Source organism: Arvicanthis niloticus, chromosome 10 (assembly GCF_011762505.2).
Source record: "Arvicanthis niloticus isolate mArvNil1 chromosome 10, mArvNil1.pat.X, whole genome shotgun sequence".
Lineage (NCBI taxonomy): Eukaryota > Metazoa > Chordata > Mammalia > Rodentia > Muridae > Arvicanthis > Arvicanthis niloticus.
Genome location: NC_047667.1, coordinates 28,774,824 through 28,797,079, shown reverse-complemented (window position 1 = coordinate 28,797,079; position 22,256 = coordinate 28,774,824). Strand labels below are relative to the sequence as shown.

The window sequence follows — 22,256 nt, the reverse complement described above, 5'->3', positions numbered from 1 at the left end:
CTGCCTTCCCCCAGTCTATCTGCAGAATGTATTCTATTTCTCCTTCCTGTGGGGATCCATTTTTCCCTACTGAATTCAGCTCTCCTTCGTATTTAGTCCTCTGGGTCTGTGAACTGTAGCATATTATCCTTTACTTTACAGCTACTAGCCACTTAATATAAGAGAGTACATACCATATTTGTGTTTTTGTATCTGGGCCACTTAGGATAATTTTTGTCTAGTTCTAACTATTAGTCTATACATTTCATGATGTCATTTTTTTCCTAACAGCTGAGTAATAATATATTGTGTAAAAATTCTACATTTTCTTCATCAATCATATGGCTGAGGGAGGATAGATTATTTCTAGTTGCTGACTAGTGTGAATGAAGCTACTATGAAAATAATTGAGCAAGTGCCTTTGTGGTAGGATAGATAATATTTTAGGTATATGATGAAAATTGCTATAAATGGGTCTTGAGAAAGACTGAGTTCTAATTTTCTGAATAACTGCCATATTGATTACAATAGTGACTCTATGAGTTTGCATTTCCAACAGCAATGGAGGAATATTTTGCTTGCTTTACATCCTCACCATCATGAGCTGGCACTTGTGTTATTGATCTTAGCCATTCAGAAAGTTGTAAGTTGGAATCTCATAGTAGTTTTAATTTCATTTTACTGATGACAAAGGATGTGGATTATTCCCTTAAGTGTTTCTAGGCCATTGAAATCCTCCTATTGCAAATTCTTGGTTATAACTGGACCCCATTTTTTATTTTGAGAATTTGTTTGGTTGATGTCTAATTTGTTTAGTTCTTTTTCCATTAATTAATTAATTAATTAATTAATCACTTTACATCCTGTTCACAGCTTCATCTCTTTCTTAACTTCCAGTTCTTCTGTCTCCCCTTCCATTCTCTATGCCTCCCTTCCTTTCTTCTCAGATAAGGAGAGACCTCCCATGGATACTGGTTTAGGGTTTTATTGATGTAGAGACACCATGACCAATTCAACTTTTATAAAGGACAATGTTTAATTGGGGCAGTCTTACAGTTTCCAAGGTTCAGTTCATTATTATCATGGTGGGAAGCATGGCATTGTACAGGAAGACTTGGTGCTCATGAAGCCAAGAGTTCTACATCTTATTCTGAACATAAAGAAAAGGAGACTCCATATAAGGCAGAGCATGACCATGAACTCACAGATCTGTTTTTGTTCTATTCTGTCTCCTGGGATTAATGTTGTACAATTTTTGATGGACACTATGCCTCAGTATCTCAATCAAATCATGTGTCATCAAATGTCAAGATTCATATCAAAAGCCTGTATCTCCCAGGTGGTACATCTGGATCATAGGTGTGCCCTGCATAACTAGATTGTAGTTTGGTTCAGATTAAAAGTCTAAATGAAATAAATAACCAGGAAATAGTAACAACTTACATGATATAACTATCCCTAGTTGAATTTCAAACTCATAAATAATAAGCTTAACTGGGTTGACTCTTGCCCCAAGATCACACTATTCCCGTAATTCCATTGAATATCTTTGAACAGAGAAAGTGCTCCTATGCTCTGTTGTACTTGAACCATATATTTTCTGGTTTTCCCTTTTAAGTTTGCTATATGTGATCAAAATGCTTCTCATAAGAGCGAATCACAAGACTGAGTCTAAACTTGGTTAACTTGAGATTTCTTTTGTAAATGCAATTAGTCTTAATCTTTTAATCTTAGGCTCATGCAAACTCTTCAGGCAAGGGCAAAAAGCAGCCATATTCTTCATCAAAATGTCATAAAAACATTCTCTAGACGACACACAAAAATTGTTCTCTAAAATGTCTTGAGCCAGGCCTCCACAGTTTAATTCAACCTTAGCACCACTGTCTTGAATGTTTCCATTAGTATGGACAATTAAGCCTCACTTAATGGATTCCATTGCTTTCCATATCCCTAATTCACATTTCTCTAAGCACAAATGTGACAAGCCCTATCACAGCAATACCCCACTCCCTGATACCAAGTTCTGTATTAGAGTTTCATTGCTGTGAAGAGATTCTATGACCAAGGCAATTTTTATAAAGGACAAAATTTAATTGAAGATTGCTTATAGTTTCAGAGATTCAGTTCATTATCATCATGGTGGGAAGCATGGCATTATACAGGAAGAATTGGTGCCAATGGGAACAAGAGTTTCATATCTTTATTTTAAGGCAGGCAGTAGGAGACCATCTTTCCACACTGGACAGAGGTTGAGCATAGGACATCAAAGCCCACCCCCCACAGTGAAACATTTTCTCCAACAAGGCCACACCTCCTAAAAGTGCCACTTCCCATGGGCCAAGCATATTCTAAATGCAGAATTGTGCTCCATATTTTCTTTGTTCTTGCTTTTCTGTACCACAAGTCCAGGGACTCCAACCTTTCTGAGCAAAGTAAATTTTGTTGTTTAAATTCAGTAAAATACCCATTTTTCTTCTTTAGTTCTCAATTTGACATTTTCTGGAAAATTTTCCTTTACATAAAGCCACCTCAATAGTGAATATCATTAATCTCTTGCTACTCTGGAATTCTAGACTAGCATTATTTGTTTTGCATTATATAGCATTGGTAATTTTCAACTAAATATGTTTCTTTATTGTTTGAGTTTGCTATTTTGTTTTACTTTGTTTCCTTATATTTTTATTATATTCTTTTACCACAATAAAAACACTCATTATTTTATCTAATCTTTATTAAACTTTGACCAACCATTCTGTTGTAGGCATGCAGCTACAATGGCATTTGAAATTATTGGTACTGGAGTCTGTGGTAACTTTGGATATGCTTGCTAAGATCATTGTTCAACTCCAGGAACCCTAATGGGATAAATGAGCTCTAGGTTCCTAATAGATGCAATTATTCTTTTTTAAATTTATTTTTTTATGGATGTTTTATTTATTTCAGATTCCATCCTCTTTCCACATTTCCCCTCCATAGAAAACTCCTATTCCATTCCCCCATCTCCTATTTGCTTTTATACCATTTTTTAAAATGTTAATCAAAGGCTTTATAAGTTTGGTAATACTCAATAACAAGATGCCCATACAATCAGAAGTTTAACCCAGTACCCAACCTAGATATACCAACTATCTTTCACTGGCAGAGACACGAACATCCACCTCCATGTTCCTCCGAACTTTCTCTCTCTCTCTCTCTTTCTCTCTCTCTCTCATCACCTAGCTCCTTCTCCTTACTCCCTTACTTCTTTTCTTCCTCTCCTTACTCCTCCCCTAGTCCTCCTGCATATCACTCTTCCTGTTAAAATAAAACTTTTCTCTCAAAATACAATTAGAGCATAACTATACCAATTTGTGTCAGTAAGGTACAAGATAGACCTAATACCCAGTCCATCATTTTGTTGACTAACCAGAACCTCTGTCATCCCCCCTAACTAAAGGGCTTAGTTCTGAACCTGGCTTTTTTTCTTGGCTATAGAATGAATATCAGCTGAAAACTATCCTTTCAAATCTTTTCTCTCAAAGTAAATAGCCAGGATTGGCTATGAGACTATAAGTCTTCAACCCAGTCAGAAATCCAGAATGTCTGAAATGCAATTATTCTTTTTTTTTCATGCTTGAAATAAGATACCTTTATTCTCAGGACACAGACCTCCTTGTGCATGTCCTCAACAGAGGAATGGATACAAAAAATGTGGTACATCTACACAAAGGAGTATTAGTCAGCTATTAAAAATAATGAATTTGAGAAATTTTTAGGTAAATGGATGGATCTAGAAATTATCATCCTGAGTTATCCCAATTATAAAAGAACACACATGGTATTTACTCACTGTTAAGTGGATGTTAGCCCAAAAGCTTGGAATAGCAAAGACTCAACCCGAAGACCACATGAAGCTCATGAAGACGGAAGACCAATGGGGGATGCCTCAGTTCTACTTAGAACGAGTAACAAAAATACTCAAGGGAGCAAATATGGAAACAAAACATGGGACAGAAACTGAAGGAGGGGCCATGAGGAGACCATTCCACCTGGGTATTCATCCCATTACAGTCACCTAAGCTAGACACGGATATGGATGGCTAGAAGTGCATGCTGTCAAGAACATGATATAGCTGTCTATTTAGAGGTCTGCCAAAGACTAACACATTCAGAGGATGATGCTCACAGCTAACCATTGATATGATCAAGGGTTTCCCAGTGGAGATCTTAGAGAGAAGACTGAAGGAGCAGAAAGGGTTTGTGACACCAGGAGGAAAGCAAAAATACCAAATAACCAGAGCCCCCCAGGGTCTAAACCACCAGCCTGGGAGCACATAGAGAGGGACCCATGACTCCAGCGGTATATGTAGGGGAGGATGGCCTTGTCGGGCATAGGTGGGAGAGGAGTTTCTTGGTCCCATAAAAAACAAACATGGATTGGGGGGGGGATGTGAGGATCTATAGGGGGTAGTGGTGGTGTAGGTGCGGGCACTGCCTCATAGAAGCATGAGGAGGGGGGATGGGATAGGAGGTTTCTGGGTGGTGGGAGGAAGTGGGGTAAGGGGATAAAATCTGAAAGGTAAATATAATGCCCGATTTTTTAAAAGTAAGAGATGGGACAAAAGGAAGAAAAGGAGAAAAAAAGAGAAAAAAAGAAAGAAAAATAGGAGAGTATTTTTTGCTAACAAAAGTTTACATGTTACAGAAGATTAAAAAGGTCCATATTAGTATAAAGTACTTTGAAGAAAACTTTAAAACGATCTGACTGACCTGATGACTTGATTGCAGTGGGCACACATGGGAGTTCGCTTGCCCGCTGGAATGTGCTCAGCTCTTTGTAAAAGTGTGTCTTGGTCGCCTGGCTGGGGTGGCCCAACAGCTGGGTTCACAGGTGCCCTGTACCTGTAGAACTTGCACTGTTTAAAATTCTTCCAGTAGAAGGTGCTGCTTGGTTTGGACGTTGCCAGCTTGGTGACTTGACGCTGGTGGATCCTACAGGCTTGAAAGCAGCAGCAGACCTGAGGCCAGCCACCGCTGGACTGCTTGAACCTGGGCTCTCCAGGGCCTCAAATAACACAAAGGGAAGGATTTAGAAATTTAGGAGGCAGTTTATGTTAATGGAATCAGCATCATAGAAACTGGAAAATCACACCCTCATAGAAGCACAAGGAGGGGGATGGGATAAGGGGTTTCTGGGTGGTGGGTGGAATGGGATAAGGTGATAAAATTTGAAATGTAAATATTACAACAATTTTAAAAAGGAAAAAAAAGTTATTAGAACCAACATCTTTAAAAAAAAATGTCATCCCTCTAGGAAAAAAATTTTTTTCTTGATACTAAAACTTGTTCTGAGAATTGTATATTGCAGAATACACAGCCTTCGTGTATCTACTCATCAAGCATACTGGGCAGACCTGCCCAAATGCAATTATTCTTAAGCTGAAAGAATGAGTAAAAAAAGAAAGACAATATTGCCCAGAGTTCTGACAATCTCTAAGATTATGGATTCATTTAAGCATAAACATTAAACATATTTTAGGCCAGACAGTGGTGGTGCACACCTTTAATCCCAGCACTTGGGAGGTAAAGGCAGGTAGATTTCTGAGTTCGAGGACAGCCTGGTTTACAGAGTAAGTTCCAGGACAGCCAAGGCTACACAAAGAAAACCTGTCTCAAAAAACCTTTAAAATCTTTTTAAAAAATTAAAAAAATTAAAAAATTAAAAAAACCATATTTTAGAACATATTATGAGTATTCTAAACTTCACTTTGTTAGAAAAAAAAACATACTCAGAGGACTATGATGATATATCTTTAAACCTATAAGGTTGGTTGTTGTTTGTTTTCATTATTTTTTTTTGGCCTAGTAATGTGAATGATTTTGATTATTTCAGGTCTTCCTGTACAAATGACTGATGGCTACTTTTGTATCTTTTAATGTTGTAATATTAATATTGTAAATCCTTAAGCTGATGTGAGTACACTAATCTTTTTCTTACTTCTTACCCTTTTAGAGACATGTACAAAATTAGATATAGAAATTGAGAATGGGTTTTTTTCTGAACCTGATTTTACATATGCTCTAAATAGAAAAACACAGTATAGATGTAAACAGGGATATGTAACAAACACTGGAGAAACATCAGGATCAATTACTTGCCTTCAAAATGGATGGTCACCTCAACCCTCATGCACTAGTGAGTATTTTATTATATTTTTGCCATTATACTGATGATGTGTAGAAGTTTAGCATTATCTTTCTTGTATATGGCTGACATTCTTTCATTTGTAAATAGGTTTTAAACGTTACTAAAAAAATACACACTATTTTTTTCTTTTTGGACTTATTCCTGCATTGTAGAATATCAGTTCATTTGCCTTTTCAGTGCTTTAAAATATCCTACAGTTTTAAATCCAGTGAAGGAGTCTTTGATGAGCTGAAAATTTCTGAATATGTGATAACCCTATAATATGTATTTGATACAATGTGTTAAAGTCCATGTCAAGACATCTATATCTTAGAAGATCTTTTTCTATATTTTGATATTGGAAAGAAAGAAATGCTTCCAGGTACCATCAAGTTTTGGTGTTTTGAAAATGTCCCTTGTTTTAGTTCATATAGTTAATGAAGATTTTCTAGCATTAACAAGTACTTCATCTAATCTTGTTTATTAGGAAAACACCTAGAGCTATCTTTCAAGAAGTGTTCAGCATACCTTAAATAATATGATGATTTAAGATATTCATTAATTTTATAATATCTAATTATTTATCTATTGTTGTTTTACAGGATCTAATTAAAGAAAATGCAATTAAAATTATTCCCCTGTAATTGAAAGACTCTATTAAATTTTCATACTGTAAAAGAGAAAACCTTTGATATAATACCTGTTTTAAGTTCAACTAATCTACTTTTCTATATTTTAGGAGTCATTTGAACTACTAAATATGGGAATTTAATTCACAAAATGCTATTATACTTCCCTAAAAATATACATTTTCACTTGCCTATGTTTTTGGAGTATAAGATAAGTACAAGAAAAATTAAGCTGAGAAACTATTTCTAAAATAAAATTTTATAAAAGTTTAAGAAAGGAGGTGAATGCTATATAGAAGTGTATCTTCCATTTTAATAACCTTCAGGAAAATAAATTATTGCTGGTCACAAGTTCCTTTAATATAGTATTTAATTTGTTATTATATAGTAGTCTATAAAAGCTTTTGTTCTCATGAGAATGAATCATATTGATTATTGGCACATTGAAATGAAATTGTCAATGTTATTTTGCATTAGAGTCTTGTGATATGCCTGTATTTGAGAATGCTGCAACTAAGAATAATAGCACATGGTTTAAACTCAATGACAAATTAGACTATGAATGTCACGTTGGATATGAAAACGAAAATAAACGTACCAAAGGCTCTATAACATGTACTCATTATGGATGGTCTGCTATACCCTCATGTTATGGTGAGTACTATGTTCTCTAAAATATTTTTTAAAATAAAATGAATGTTTATATTATTAAAAATTGAAATTTCTAGAACCTTCCTTATGATTTTATGTAATCTAGGAAAAAGAACTGTTTTCAAAGCCATTGATGCTAATATTTACATTTCTTTTTTTATTTTTTATTTTTATTAATTTATTAGATATTTTATTTACACTTCAGATGCCATCCTCTTTCCCCATTCCCCCCCTTAGAAAACCCCTATCCCATGCCCCCCTTTTTTGCATTTATACATTTTTTAAAAAATGTTAATCATAGGCTTTATAAGTTTGGTATTGTTCAATCAGAGGTGTAACCCACTACCCAACCTAGATATAACAACTATCTTTGACTGGTGGAGATACATGAACATCTGCCTCCCTGCCTCCCCCCTCTTTCTATCTTTCATCACCTAGCTTCTCCTCCTCCTCTTCTTCTTCTTCTCCTCCTCTTCTTACTCCTTTTCTTCCTCTCAGTACAACTTAGCTCTTCCTACACATCACCCTTCCTGTTAAAATGAAACTTTTCTCTTAAAATACAATTAGAGCATAATTATGCCAATTTGTACCAGTGAGGTACAAGATAGTCCTAATACCCAGTCCATCCATTTGTTGACTAACCAGCACCTCTGTCATCTATCCTAACTAAAAAATTTAGATCTGAACATGGCTTTAGGATGAATGTCAGCTGCCGACCATCCACTCAAATCTTTTCTCTCAAGGTAAATAGCTATAAGTTTTCAACCCCATCAGAAATCCAGAATGACTGAGTTAACTGTAATTGTGGGAAGCACAAAGCATAGCTTCTAAAACTTAGCCAATTTATAGAGACCTCTGAACACCTGGACACTCGCTCTACTTCAAAATGTTGGAGCATCTGTTCTTCTGCCTTCTGGCCCAGGATCATCTGACAGACCTTAGTGCTGCAGAATTATTAAGGGCTGATTACTCTGTCTAGGCAGATATAATCAGTTGACTATTCTGCAAGTGTGTTCTTTTCTGGACAGTAATTTGTCTGTAGAATAAAAGAGGCAATTCTTGCCTAGTGGCTGTCTCACCACAACTGGAGTAACTCCAAGGATGCTCAATTTCTTCTTAGAATTCAATATAGGAAGCTGTCTGGAGCAGATAGGTCTCTAATGAAAATGAACATTAATACTGAAATGTTAGTCATATCAATTCTAAGGATTTCTGATGTTTTGAAAACCAACTATCCATGTAAGGTAATCTGGACTGTTGCCTGTCAACTCCACTCAGCTATTTCTAAATAAAACATAGAGTACACCCTTATAATAAACTCCAAGCCATGAATTTGCTATAGTCCCTTAACTCACAGGCTGACCTTCTCAAATCAGTTAAAAAAAAAGTTAAAGAAGGACTGGGTCTAAGCTTTGTATTCCTAAATGTGTTATACTGGTACAATGCCTATGAGAGTAACAATATTCATCTCACTCTTATATCACTAAGAAGCTCATGCCAATGAAAACCTTAAAATTTGTAATCAAAGTAAATTGGTGCCATTTAAGAATTTATATCTTCATCTTGATACTAATTATACAGATTTCTACTAATAGGTATGGCTATGCAATTAACCCCTAGCTAATCCACTCTATTCCCATAAAACCACTACTTTTCCCTAGAAAGACAGTCCAACATTTACCACCTTAGTCCCCAAGCCCAGGGAAAAGGGGCACTGACTCTTCATTAGCTTCTTCAAGCTGATTATGGGCACTGAGATATTAGAAGAGGAGTGGGGGAAAAGCAAATTGACAATCTTCTGATGCTGTGTCTTCACTGCCTCCACATGGAATTCCGGACCTCAGAGGTTTGAGCTGGTCTGCCCAGCTTGCTTGTTGAGGAGATACACCAAGGCTGATCATTCTGCAATATACAATTCTCAAAACAAATTTTAGTATCAAGATAGTTTTTTTTAAGAGGGCTGACATTTTATTAAGAATGTTGGTTCTAACCGCTTTTCTTTTTTATCCCCTCTTTTATTGGATATAATATTTACATTTCAAATTTTATCCCCTTACCACATTTCCCCTACCACCCAGGAACCCCTTATCCCATCCCCCCTCCTCCTGCTTCTATGAGTGTGTTTACCCACCTACCCCCAGCCTCCCTCCCCACCCTAATATCCCCCCCCCCCAGTGCTCAGCCTTCAAGGTACCAATGACCTTGTCTCCCACCTATGCCCAACAAGGCCATCCTCCCCTACATATACAGCTGCAGTCATGTGTCTCTTCATATGTGCTCCTAGGCTGGTGGTTTAGACCCTGGGGAGTTCTGGCTGGTTGGTATTGTTGCTCTCCTCATGGGGCCACCAGCCCTTAAGGCTCCTTCAGTTTACTCTCTAACTCCTCCATTGGGAACCTTTGATCAGATTAAAGGATAGCTGTGAGTATCTGTCTCTGGGTATGTCAGACTCTGGGGGACCTCTAAGGAGACAGCCTTATCAGGCTGCTGTCAGCTTTCCCATCCTGAGATCCATATCAGCATCTATTTTTGGTTACTGCACATGGAATGAATTCCCAGGTGGAATGGTCTCCATACAACCCCCCCTTCAGATTCTGTCCCACACGTTGTCTCCATATTTGCTCCCTTGGGTATTTAGTTACTCCTTCTAAGAAAGACCTAGGCATCCTCACTTGTTCTTTCTTCTTCATGAGCTTTATGTCGTCTGGTAGTTGAATCTTTGTTGTTTCAAACTTTTGGGCTAATCTCCGCTTATCAGTGACTAAATACCGTGTGTGTTCTTTTGTGATTGGGTTACCTCACTCAGGATGACATTTTCTAGTTCCATCCATTTACCTAAGAATTTCTCAAATTCATTATTTTTAATAGCTGAGTAATATTCCATTGTGTAAATGTACCACATTTTTTGTATCCATTTCTCTGTTGAAGGGCATCTGGGTTCTTTCCAGCTTCTGGCTATTATAAATAAGGCTGCTATGAACATAGTGGAGCATATGTCTTTGTTATTTGTTGGGGCATTTTCTGGGTATATGCCCAGGAGTGGTATAGCTGGGTCCTCAGGTAGTGCTATGTCCAATTTTCTGAGGAACTACCAGACTGACTTCCAGAGTGGTTGTACCAGCTTGCAACCCCACCAACAATGCAGGAGTGTTCCTCTTTCTTCACATCCTCGCCAGCATCTACTATCACCTGAGTTTTTGATCTTAGCCATTCTGACTGGTGTCAGGTGGTATCTCAGTGTTTTGATTTGCATTTCCCTGATGACTAAGGATGTTGAGCATTTCTTAAGGTGCTTCTAGGCCATTTGTGTTTCCTCAGTTGAGAATTCTTTGTTTAGCTCTGTACCCCATTTTTAATGGGGTTATTTTGTTGTTTGGCGTCTAATTTCTTGAGTTCTTTGTATATATTTGATATTAGCCCTCTATCAGATGTAGGATTGGTAATGATCTTTTCCCAATCTGTTGGTTGCCATTTTGTCTTGTTGACAGTGTCTTTTGCCTTACAGAAGCTTTGCAATTTGATGAGGTCCCATTTGTCGATTCTTGATCTTAGAGCATAAGCCATTGGAGTTCTGTTCAGGAACTTTTCCCCTGTGCCTAGGTATTCGAGGGTCTTCCGCAACTTCTCTTCAATTAATTTCAGTGTATCTGGCTTTATATGAAGGTCCTTTATCCACTTGGAGTTGAGCTTTGTGCAAGGGGATAAGAATGGATTAATTTGCATTCTTCTACATGTTGACCTCCAGTTGAGCCAGCACCACTTGTTGAAAATGCTGTCCTTTTTCCACTGGATGGATTTAGCTCCCTTGTCAAAGATCAAGTGGCCGTAGGTGTGCAGGTTCATTTCTGGGTCTTCAATTCTATTCCATTGATCATCCTGTCTGTCTCTGTACCAATACCATGCAGTTTTTATTGCTACTGCTCTGTAGTGCAGTTTGAGGTCCGGAATGGTGATTCCCCCAGAAGTTCTTTTATTGTTGAGAATAGTTCTGGCTCTCCTAGGTTTTTTGTTCTTCCAAATGAATTTGTAAATTGCTCTTTCTATCTCTATGAAAAATTGATTTGGAATTTTGATGGGTATTGCATTGAATCTGTAGATTGCTTTTGTCAGGATAGCCATTTTTACTAAGTTAATCCTGCCAATCCAGGAGCATGGGAGATCTTTCCATCTTCTGAGATCTTCTTCAATTTCTTTCTTCAGAGACTTGAAGTTCTTGTCATACAGATCATTCACTTGCTTTGTTAGATTCACTCCAAGATAATTTATTTTATTTGTGGCTATTGTGAAGGGTGTCATTTCCCTAATTTCTTTCTCAGCCTGTTTATCCTTTGAATAGAGAAAGGCTACTGATTTGTTTGAGTTGATTTTATATCCAGCCACATTACTAAAGTTGTTTATCAGGTTTAGGAGTTCTCTGGTGGAAGTTTTAGGTTCACTTAAGTATACTATCATATCATCTGCAAATAGTGAAATTTTGACTTCTTCCTTTCCTATATGTATCCCTTTGACTTCCTTTTGTTGTCTAATTGCTCTAGCTAGGACTTCCAGTACTATGTTGAATAGGTAGGGTGAGAGTGGGCAGCCTTGCCTAGTCCCTGATCTTAGTGGGATTGCTTCAAGTTTCTCTCCATTTAGTTTGATGTTGGCTACTGGCTTGCTGTATATTGCTTTTACTATGTTTAGATATGGGCCTTGAATTCCTGATCTTTCCAAGACTTTTAACATGAAGGGATGTTGAATTTTGTCAAATGCTTTCTCAGCGTCTAGTGAGATGACCATGTGGTTTTTCTCTTTGAGTTTATTTATGTAGTGGATTACATTGATGGATTTCCAAATATTGAACCATCCCTGCATTCCTGGGATAAAGCCTACTTGATCTTGATGGATAATTGTTTTGATGTGTTGTTGGATTCGGTTTGCGAGAATTTTATTGAGTATTTTTGCATCAATATTCATAAGAGAGATTGGTCTGTAGTTCTCTTTCTTTGTTGGGTCTTTCTGTGGTTTAGGTATGAGTGTAATGGTAGCTTCATAGAACGAATTGGGTAGTGTTCCTTCTGTTTCTATTCGATGGAATAGCTTGAAGAGGATTGGTATTAGGTCTTTCTTGAAGGTCTGAAAGAATTCTGCACTGAAACCATCTGGCCCCAGATTTTTTTTTTTTTTTTTTTTTTTGTGGGAAGATTTTTAATGACTGTGTCTATTTCTTTAGGTGTTATGCAACTGTTTAGATGGTTTATCTGCTCCTTGTTTAACTTTGGTACCTGGTATCTGTCTAGAAAATTGTCCATTTCCTCCAGATTTTCCAATTTTGTTGTGTATAGTCCTTTGTAGTAGGATCTGATTTTTTTTTTAATTTCCTCTGTTTCTGTTTTTATGTCTCCCTTTTCATTTCTGATTTTATTAATTTGAATGCTGTCTCTGCACCCTTTGGTTAGTCTGGCTAAGGGTTTGTCTATCTTGTTGATTTTCTCAAAGAACCAGCTCCTGGTTTTTTTTGATACTTTGTATAGCTCTTTTTGTTTCAACTTGGTTGATTTCAACCCTGAGTTTGATTATTTCCTGCTGTCTATTCCTCTTGGGTATATTAGCTTTTTTTCGTTCTAACGCTTTCAGGTTTGCTGTCAAGTTATTAATGTATTTTGCTTCCAATTTCTTTTTGTGAGCACTTAGAGCGATGATTTTTCCTCTTAGTACTGCTTTCAGTGAGTCCCACACGTTTTGATATGATGTGTCCTCATTTTCATTTAAATCTAAAAAGTCTTTAATTTCTTTCTTTATTTCTTTATTGACCAAGTTATCATTGAGTAGAGCATTGTTCAGTTTCTAAGTGTATGTGGGCTTTCCGTTGTTTTTGTCCAAGTCAAAGACAAGTCTTAGTCCATGGTGGTCTGATAAGGTACAAGGAATTATTTCAATCTTTTTGTATCTGTTGAGGCCTGTTTTGTGACCAATTATATGGTCTATTTTGAAGAAGGTAACATGAGGTGCTGAGAAGAAGGTATATTCTTTTGTTTTAGGATGAAATGTTCTATAGATGTCAGTTAAGTCCAATTGGTTCATAACTTCTGTTAGTTTCATTGTGTCTCAGTTTAGTTTCTGTTTCCATGATCTGTCCATAGCTGAGAGTGGGGTGTTGAAATCTCCCACTATTATTGTGTAGGGTGCAATGTATGCTTTAAGCTTTAGTAAAGTTTCTTTTATGTATGTGGGTGCCCTTGCACTTAGAGCATAGATGTTCAGAATTGCAAGTTCCTCTTGGTACATTTTTCCTTTGATGAATATGAAGTGTCCTTCTTTATCTTTTTTGATTACTTCTGGTTGAAAACTGATTTTATTTGATATTAGAATCGCTACTCCCGCTTGTTTCTTGGGACCATTTGCTTGGAAGATTGTTTTCCAACCTTTTACTCTGAGGTAGTGTCTGTCTTTTCCACAGAGGTGCGTTTCCTAAATGCAGCAAAATCTTGGGTCCTGATTATGTATCTAGTCTGATAGTCTATGTCTTTTTACTGGAGAATTGAGTCCATTGATATTAAGAGATATTAAGGAAAAATGAGTGTTGTTTCCTGTTATTTTTGTTATTGGCAGTGGAGATATGTTTGTGTAGCTACCTTCTTTTATGGTTTTTGGAAGATTACTTTCTTGCTTTTTCTAGGTTGTAGTTTCCCTCCTTGTGATGGAGTTTTCTACCAATTATCCTTTGAAGTGCTGGATTTGTGTTGAGATACTGTGTAAATTTGGATTTGTCATGGAATATTTTGGTTTCTCCATCAATAATGATTGACAGTTTTGCTGGGTATAGTAGTCTGGGCTGGCATTTGTGTTCTTTTAGGGTCTGTATGATATCTGTCCAGGATCTTCTGGCTTTTATGGTCTCTGGTGAGAAGTCTGGTGTAATTCTTATAGGTCTGCCTTTATATGTTACTTTGCCTTTTTCCTTACTGCTTTTAGTATTTTTTCTTTGTTTTGTACATTTGATGTTTTAACTATTATGGGGCAGGAAGTATTTCTTTTCTGGTCTAAACTATTTGGAATTCTGTAGGCTTCTTGTATATTTATGGACATCTCTTTCTTTAGGTTAGGGAAGTTTTCCTCTATAATTTTGTTGAGGATATTTACTGGTCCTTTTAGTTGGGAGTCTTCCCCCTCATCTATTCCTATTATCCTTAGGTTTGGCCTTCTCATTGTGTCTTGGATTTCTTGTGTATTTGGGGTTAGTACCTTTTTGTATTTTGCATTTTCTTTGACAGGATATGTTGTCTGATGCTCTGAGTTCAGTTGTTCCTCTGTGGCTCTGGGTTAAGTGGACCTTCCAGTATGTCTCAGGCGGAATCCGGAGTCCACACAACAGCAGACCTGGCAGAGGTCTGGTCCAGGCCTCAGATCCGGGAGATGGGCAGAAGGTTGGGTGCTAGCTAACGCTGGCTGTGGGATCCATGGAGCCTCCAGAATGTCTCGGCCGCGATCCGGGGTGCACACACCAGCAGGCCAACCGGGGAGAGGTCTGGTCCACTCATCAGATCTGGAAGAGGGGTGAGGGGCAGAAGGGGAGTGCTAGCAGGCAGGGGCTGGGAGGGGGGTATCTGCTGGAATCTGAGCACTCACAGCACCCTGCTATGGGCTCAGAGCAGTATGTGGGTTTTCCTACCTAACACTGGCTGTGAGATCCTTGGAGCCTCCAGAATGTCTCTTGCGGGATCCGGGGTGCACACACCAGTAGGCCGGCTGGGTAGAGGTCTCAATATTTACATTTATTATTTCATTATATTAATATATTTATTCTGTGTGTGTACCTGCATACTAGAGTGTGTTGATAAGAGTTGTGTATACTGCACATGTAGATGTCAGAGAACCTGTGAGAGTCAGCTCTTTATTTTCATTAAGCATGTTTGAGAGATTGAACTCAGGCCTCCAGGCTTAGAGGCAAGCACTTTCACTGACTGAGCCATCTTTCTGGTCTGATAATATGGTTTTTGTTGAGTCAGGGTTTCTCTGTGTAGTCCTGGCTGTCCTGGACACACTCTGTAGACCAGGCTGGCCTCGAACTCAGAAATCCACCTGTTTCTGCCTCCCAAGTGCTGGGATTAAAGGCGTGCGCCACCATAACCTTGATAATATGTTTTTAAAATAGTATATTTGTCATTTGTATATGGCACTAGATTATGATTCTAGCAATTAGGATCCTGGATCAAGAGGTTTTAAGTTGGAGAGTTTATTGGGCTACATACTAATTTCTCTTTTCAAAAGCAAAGAACCTAAACATTTCATTAAATTAATGATTCCTTTGTGTGGCCTGGGTATGTCATGGCCAGCAGGCAGGCCAATCCAGAGATGGCTGTTTCCTTTAAGGCTACCTTCTTAGCAGCCTGGTCATCCAGGTTGTTACCTCTAGCCATTGGTATTGTTTCTTTTTGGTGCCCTGGGCAATGAATGATTGCCAGGGTTTTTTTTTTTACAACCAGAGAGGGCTTTAAGGACTTGTAGAATTTCATCTTTTTTTTTTTAATATTTCTTTTTTTCTGCTGTTAGGAGCCCTCATTCCTAGTAAATGGCTCCATGGATATGAGCAGTTGCAAATGCATTCCTAGCTGTCCCTGTTATTAGCCAGTCCTTTTCCTGTGATGAGGACCTGTGTTAATGCTATTAATTTGGCTCTTTGAGCTGAAGTACCTGGAGGAAGAGACTTAGTCCAAATTACCTCCATTTCTGTAGTCACTGCTGCCCTTCCTCTCCCCTGACTCTCATGAATGAAGCTGCTTTTGTCCATAAACCAGGTCTTCTCTGCCTCCAACAGAGAAGAGTCCCTCAAGTCAGGTCCTGTACTGTGTATCTGGGCCAGAACTTTGTCACATTAATAGAGTGGATAATCAATGTAAGGATAGGGTAGGAGAATCACAGGATTCGGGGAGGTGGCTGGAAAATAACTCAGCCATGGTTGATTAGTAAAGTCTGATAATGAATCATGTAGGCATTACTGAGCCATCAATCAGAAGGCAGCTTGAGTACACTTCAATTGCATAGGTGAGGTAGGGGGAGTAGTCACTATCAAATTCTGTCCCAAAGTTAATTTATCTGCATCTTTAACCAACAGTGAAGTGGCTATAATAATACACAGGCAAGGTGGCCATCCTGCTGCCACTGGGTCTAATTTCTTTGATAAATAAGCCTCTGGCCATTTTCATGGTCCTAGAGTTTGGGTCAAAACCCTTTAGCTGCTCCTCCTCCAGCAATCTGTTGAAGCTTGGCATTTCTTCTATTTTGGATCCAAGACTTTGTTGGCTACAAGGATTCTAACCAAATCTCTATTCAGCTCCTTTCTCTTCTTAATCTGCAGTTTTCTGCACTCTCTGTGCAACTTCCACTAGATCCCTCAAAGACTTTTCAATTAATCTTGCCTTGCCTCTGTAACTTCTTCCTAATATCCAGAACTAACTGAATGATACAAATCAGGGCTACCAGTGCCATAATTCTCTGTTTTCCCAGGCTCTATTCAATTCAGTTCAATTCAATTCTAACCCAATTCAAAAAATGCTGCTGGATATTTATCAATTTTTTGATTAATATCATATCTAAACCTTGGCCAAATTATTGTTGAGACCTGTTGAAAGAGCCTGGTAGTAAATCTGGAGATATTTCCTACCTTGTCATGTGGAAATGCCAGTCTGGGTTAGCTCGTAGGTCCAGGAACCAGAACCTCTTTCTGGTGAAGAGAACCTGCCGGAGCTTTGGATAGGTGGCTGTACTGAGTGCCCTGAAAGTGAATGGTTGTTTCTTCTCAGTGGGCTGAGTGTGACAAGATAATGTAAGTGGAGACTCTCTCCTTACAACTCCGAGACTACATCTGTCCAGACAGGGAGCAAGCACTTCTCCTGGCAAGAAGGATAGCCATTTACTGAGTAAAATGCGTGACCAGGAGTCTGTTCCAAGCTCTGGTGTGGGATACATCTGCCGACCCGGGGCATCTCCTGTCCAGCCTGTCCACATTTAGAGCTCTGCTCTCTGGAAACTCACCTACCAACTCACGGAAAGCCTGGTTAGGGCCTCAGGAGGCCCCAGTCTTTAAACATTTTAGGGGCCTTGGAGGCCAATGTGCTCTGTGCCTGCACTCGGCAGAAGGGGAGGGAAAACGAAATAAGCCTATGTGAGGTGTCATAAAACATACAGCCATTCCTGAGGGAAAAAAGGAATCACCAAGAAATTTCTAGAATTGAACTCAGGATCTCTGGAAGAGAAAAACCAGTACTCTTAACCTCAGAGTCATCTTTTTAAAACTAAAGCTGATTCCAGCAGGAAGGGTAATGGGGCTCTAGGTGACTACTGTTGTTCCTTGTCACCCTGTGGCTGTTCCTGTTGACAAAAAAGCATTAGCAGGGGAAAAGAGGAAAGACTTTTGAAACACTTTATCCTCTATTGCTGACACCATTGGGAGATGATAGGTCCCCCTCCAGTGACCATCCAACATCAAAAGCCAGCCAATGCAAGTTGCAATAAGCCATCCTTAGCCCTAACTTCCTTAAAATGGTCAGAATAAGTTTAAGGTGAGAAACAGTGTGTCCCATGGCATCCATCGCAGTCTGATACAAGTAAAGACCAACCACACAAGAAACAGAATAGACAAGCACAAATAGCCATCCCATGACTGAAAACAATGGTGAATCCAATAACTCAGATTCACAGATTCAGATATTGCTACTTCAGAAACTGAAAGCAGCAAAGGGAGGTAAACAACTGACTGTATACTTTTTGTTTTCCACCAAAACTTCCTCCAACTGACAGGTGGATACCTCATTCACCCTGGAGTTAGAAACTTCTTCCTTACTCCCATGGCTGTGACCCTCCAGCATGTCTGCTCTTAGCTACTCCTTGCTGCTTCTACAGATATCTCAAGGCTCTTTCACTAAAAAAGCAAGATCAGACACAGACAATACACAAAGACACAGACACCAGCCACATCAGACCCTTTAGGTTGATTACTTTCCAGTCCACCGACTGTTGTGCCTACATTGCAAAAACCCCAAATTGACAAGCAAGAATCTCAACTCCAATACAAGCACATGAGAATCTTTATTCAAGCTCAAGCTTGAGCCACAAACTTTCCTGATGGAATACCAAGGAGAATGACACTTGAGTCTAGGAGCTTAGGTTTTATATAGAGAAAATATTCAAGCTGGGGTTTTCAAGCCTTGGCGTTACATGATTAAGTAAATTCATAAAGGAATGTTAACCTTCAAACTGATATCATCAGGGAGAGACTACACATCTAAAAAGGAGTATATTGTCCTGGGAATGATTCATGTTTTCTTAACTTTTCTTGTTATTGTGACCAGCTTTTCTTATGTTGCAAGGTGACCACAGCTGTTGTGTCTGCTTTCAACTGCTGAGAGTGCTTGGTGGTCTCTTTCCCAGAGCCCAAGAGTTGGGGCCATATCACTCCAAGGACATCAATTTCTCTAAGGACAGCAGCTTTCTCCAAGAACAGCAGCTTAAAATAGAGTTTAGAGGACAAGATGCAATCTGTCCTGCTCTTTTTTAGCTTCTTCACAGTTTTATTAAGGTTGCCTTCAGAAATATGGCTGAGGAGTTTCTTATAGAAGAATAAATGACTTAAAGACAGCTGCATCACCAAAACCCACATATTATGGCTGACAGCTCACAAAAACACAGTGGAGCATATTGCATAGCTTGTAGGCAGCACAATAGGTTGAAGAGTGTCTCTTCCACGTGACTCAGCTGTCTAACCACATTCTTGGTGCTGGGTAGGACCCTGGTTCTTCTGGAAAGAAGTTGGTATGATCTCCTCCTAGTCTTCCTCCTCCTCCTCCTCATCCTCTTCTTAGTCCTCTTCCTTGTCTTAGTCCTCCTTGTCCTCCTTGTCCTCCTTGTCCTCCTTGTCCTCCTTGTCCTCCTTGTCCTCCTTGTCCTCCTCGTCCTCCTCGTCCTCCTCCTCCTCCTCCTCCTCCTCCTCCTCCTCCTCCTCCTCCTCCTCCTCCTCCTCCTCCTCCTCCTCCTCTTCTTCTTCTTCTTCTTCTTCTTCTTCTTCTTCTTCTTCTTCTTCTTCTTCTTCTTCTTTGAATTTAGGGTGATCTGAGTTCCTTCCTTGCAGCTTTGCTTCTTTGAGTGACTCTTAGTAGCTTTTTTACTGTGGAAGGGAAGGGCCTGATGAATCTGCTCAGTTTCAGTGACTTCCTGAAGCTATTTTGAGTTGTTTATCTCCCTGCTTAAGGAGCTTTCCTGAAAGATGGGGTATTTCAATCTTAAGACATCTGTTACCCAACAAATTCCTATTGTCTCCAGGACTGACAGGAAAATGTGAATCAGAGGAGAGGAAATGGAGTGACTGAGACTACAGTGCAAACTGATGTGATAAGACAGTGTTATATTCCAAATTTAATGAAGACCAATGACAATATGAACACATGGCTAAGAACCTGTCAGCACAGTTTAAGTCTCCAAAAGCTGAATGAAGCTTAATGTTCTTCTTAAGTGTTCTGGCCTCAAAAATGCACTGTAGAACTGACCACCATCTCAGCTTGTTTCAAATGTTCTGGGAATTTCTCATTGTTAGAAGTGTCCAAACTATTATTCTCAAGTCCTCTTGGGCTGAGTAGTATTTACTACAAAGTTAAAGAGCAATGAACATAAGAAAATAAACAGATACATTTCCATACAAGAGCACTAAAGTAAGTCTTTCAGACAAAGAGAAACACTCAAATCTTTAGTACACATCTCACAGGTTATGTCCTCTGTGAATTGCTTCTTCCCCTTTCCTGCAATAAATTCAGTGGAGCCAAATTCAAATGTAAAAGGCTTCTTCAATTCCTTGATGCCCCAACATAGGGGAATGCTACAGCAGTGAGGTGAAAGTAGGTGAGTGGGTAGAGGAGCATCCTCATAGGGAAAAAGTGAGACGTGAAGGGTTGGGATTGGGGTTTGTGGAGTGGTAATCAGGAAAGGAGATCTCATTTATAATATATACAATAAAATGTTAATAAACAAACAAACAAAATACGTTGTTTCAAAATGAAAAAAAGTAAAAAGCAGATTTATTCAAGGAATAGTTTCTCTCAGGTGAGCTCATTCTCTCTCCATAGGAGGTCCATGAAGTGACCCAGATAGGATGGGTTAAGGGCCTTTTGTAGGATAGTGGAATGAGGAAGTAGAATGCTTGATAAAGTATTAGGGTCCTGCAGGCATGTCCTGAGTCCAGTGGTCATTTTGAAATCCAGAACTAAGTGTCTGCTTTGTCCATTGTTTTGAGAGGGCTTTTGTAAGCCTAAGCTTCTGGCTGGAATATATTCTGTTCACAGGCTTCTGCAAGTGCCTGCTCTGGGGGGCACAGGTGTGGACACACGCATACACACACACACACACACACACACACACATAAAGACACACCACACAGAGACACATAAACACGAACACACACAGACACAGACAGAAATAGGACAGACATAATTTCTGGTCTGATACAATCTGTATAAATAAAATAGCTGGGTCAAATAGAGGAGCAATTTTTTTTTTCACTTTGAGAGAGAGTATTATGGTATATATTTTAAATACTTTGTATAAAAGAAGCAAAAACCACATACACATTTATGGAGCCAATAAAACAATAGTTATAGATGGTTATATTGTGGCATTCAAATCCACTAGGAAAGAGCACAGATATAGGCTCAATTCAAGTTTAGATTAAATGAATTTATTCTTACTGCTAGCAGCACAGAAGGGGGCTAAAGGGGGTTATAAAATTGGATACCAAAAGGTGTGCATTACAATTATCTATGGAATCTACAGCTGGACAAAAAAAGTGTTTTACTCCCCTCAACTGTTCGTCTTTACCACTGTACACTAATAAGACCACTCCATCCTTGTCCCACAAAAGCAAAAATCAAACTGTTAATTATCTTACAACAGGAATTCCAGTAACACAAATGTCTTTTCTTTTGTTTTCTTTACTTTTGTTTACTTTTCTTTCTACATATTCTTCTCTCTTACAATATCTACAAACTGCATCCTCCCTTCCTTCAACAGTTCCCAGATCCCACCTTCCCTTCTTCACCAGATGCATTGTTCTTCCCTTCGCCTTCAGAGAAGAGCAAGCTTCTCATGGCTATCAACCATACATGACAAAATGAGATACAATAAGACAAGTCAAGGCAGGATGAAGTAACCAAGTAAAATAATGGTCTCTAGAGCAGGCAAAAAAAAAAATTGGAGAAAATCCCCCCATCACACTCCCACTTTTAGGAGTCCTCAAAAATACCCAAGCTAAACAACAGTATGTATGTAGAGGACCTAGCAAAGATGCATGCAGGCTCTTTGATTGATTGCAGCTCCAGTCTCTGTAACCCCTGTGAATCCTGCTTAGTTGATTCTGTGGATCATATTTTACTGCTGTCTCCAACTCACCCACAAAACTCATTCTATTGCAGTTTCCCAGGGTGATCTCTTTCTTACTTACCCTCCTTCTTACTTAGCCTCCCTTGGTCTGTGGACTGCAGCATGATTATCCTTTACTTAATCTCTAATAACTACTTATGAGTACATACCATTTTTGTCTTTCCAGGTCTGGTTGCCTCACTCAGTGTGGTTTATTTTTTTCTAGTTCCATCATTTGCCTGTAAATTTCCCAATAGCATTTTTCTAACAACTTGAGAAATATATCATTGTATAAATGTACCCCATTTATATGCATTCTTCAGTTGAGGGACCTTTAGGTTTCTAAACCATCCAACTTCTGGTTGTTGGCCATGCAGTTAGTGTCAGACATGGCTCTCTCTCACTGCCTGGGTCTTAAACTACACCAATCATTGGCTGGCCAGTCCTAC

General features: G+C 38.8%; 1 protein-coding gene across 4 annotated transcripts in view; it reads left to right on the top strand.

The window, feature by feature from the left end:
- The window catches only part of Cfh (complement factor H), a 94,762-nt gene that overhangs the window by 45,477 nt on the left and 27,029 nt on the right, over nt 1-22,256 (top strand). For all 4 annotated transcript variants that reach the window (XM_034512835.2, XM_034512834.2, XM_034512833.2 and 1 more), the window contains exons 10-11: nt 5,972-6,154; nt 7,252-7,428. In XM_034512835.2, the coding sequence (XP_034368726.1) occupies nt 5,972-6,154; nt 7,252-7,428 (360 nt within the window). The remainder of the gene's footprint in view (nt 1-5,971; nt 6,155-7,251; nt 7,429-22,256) is intronic.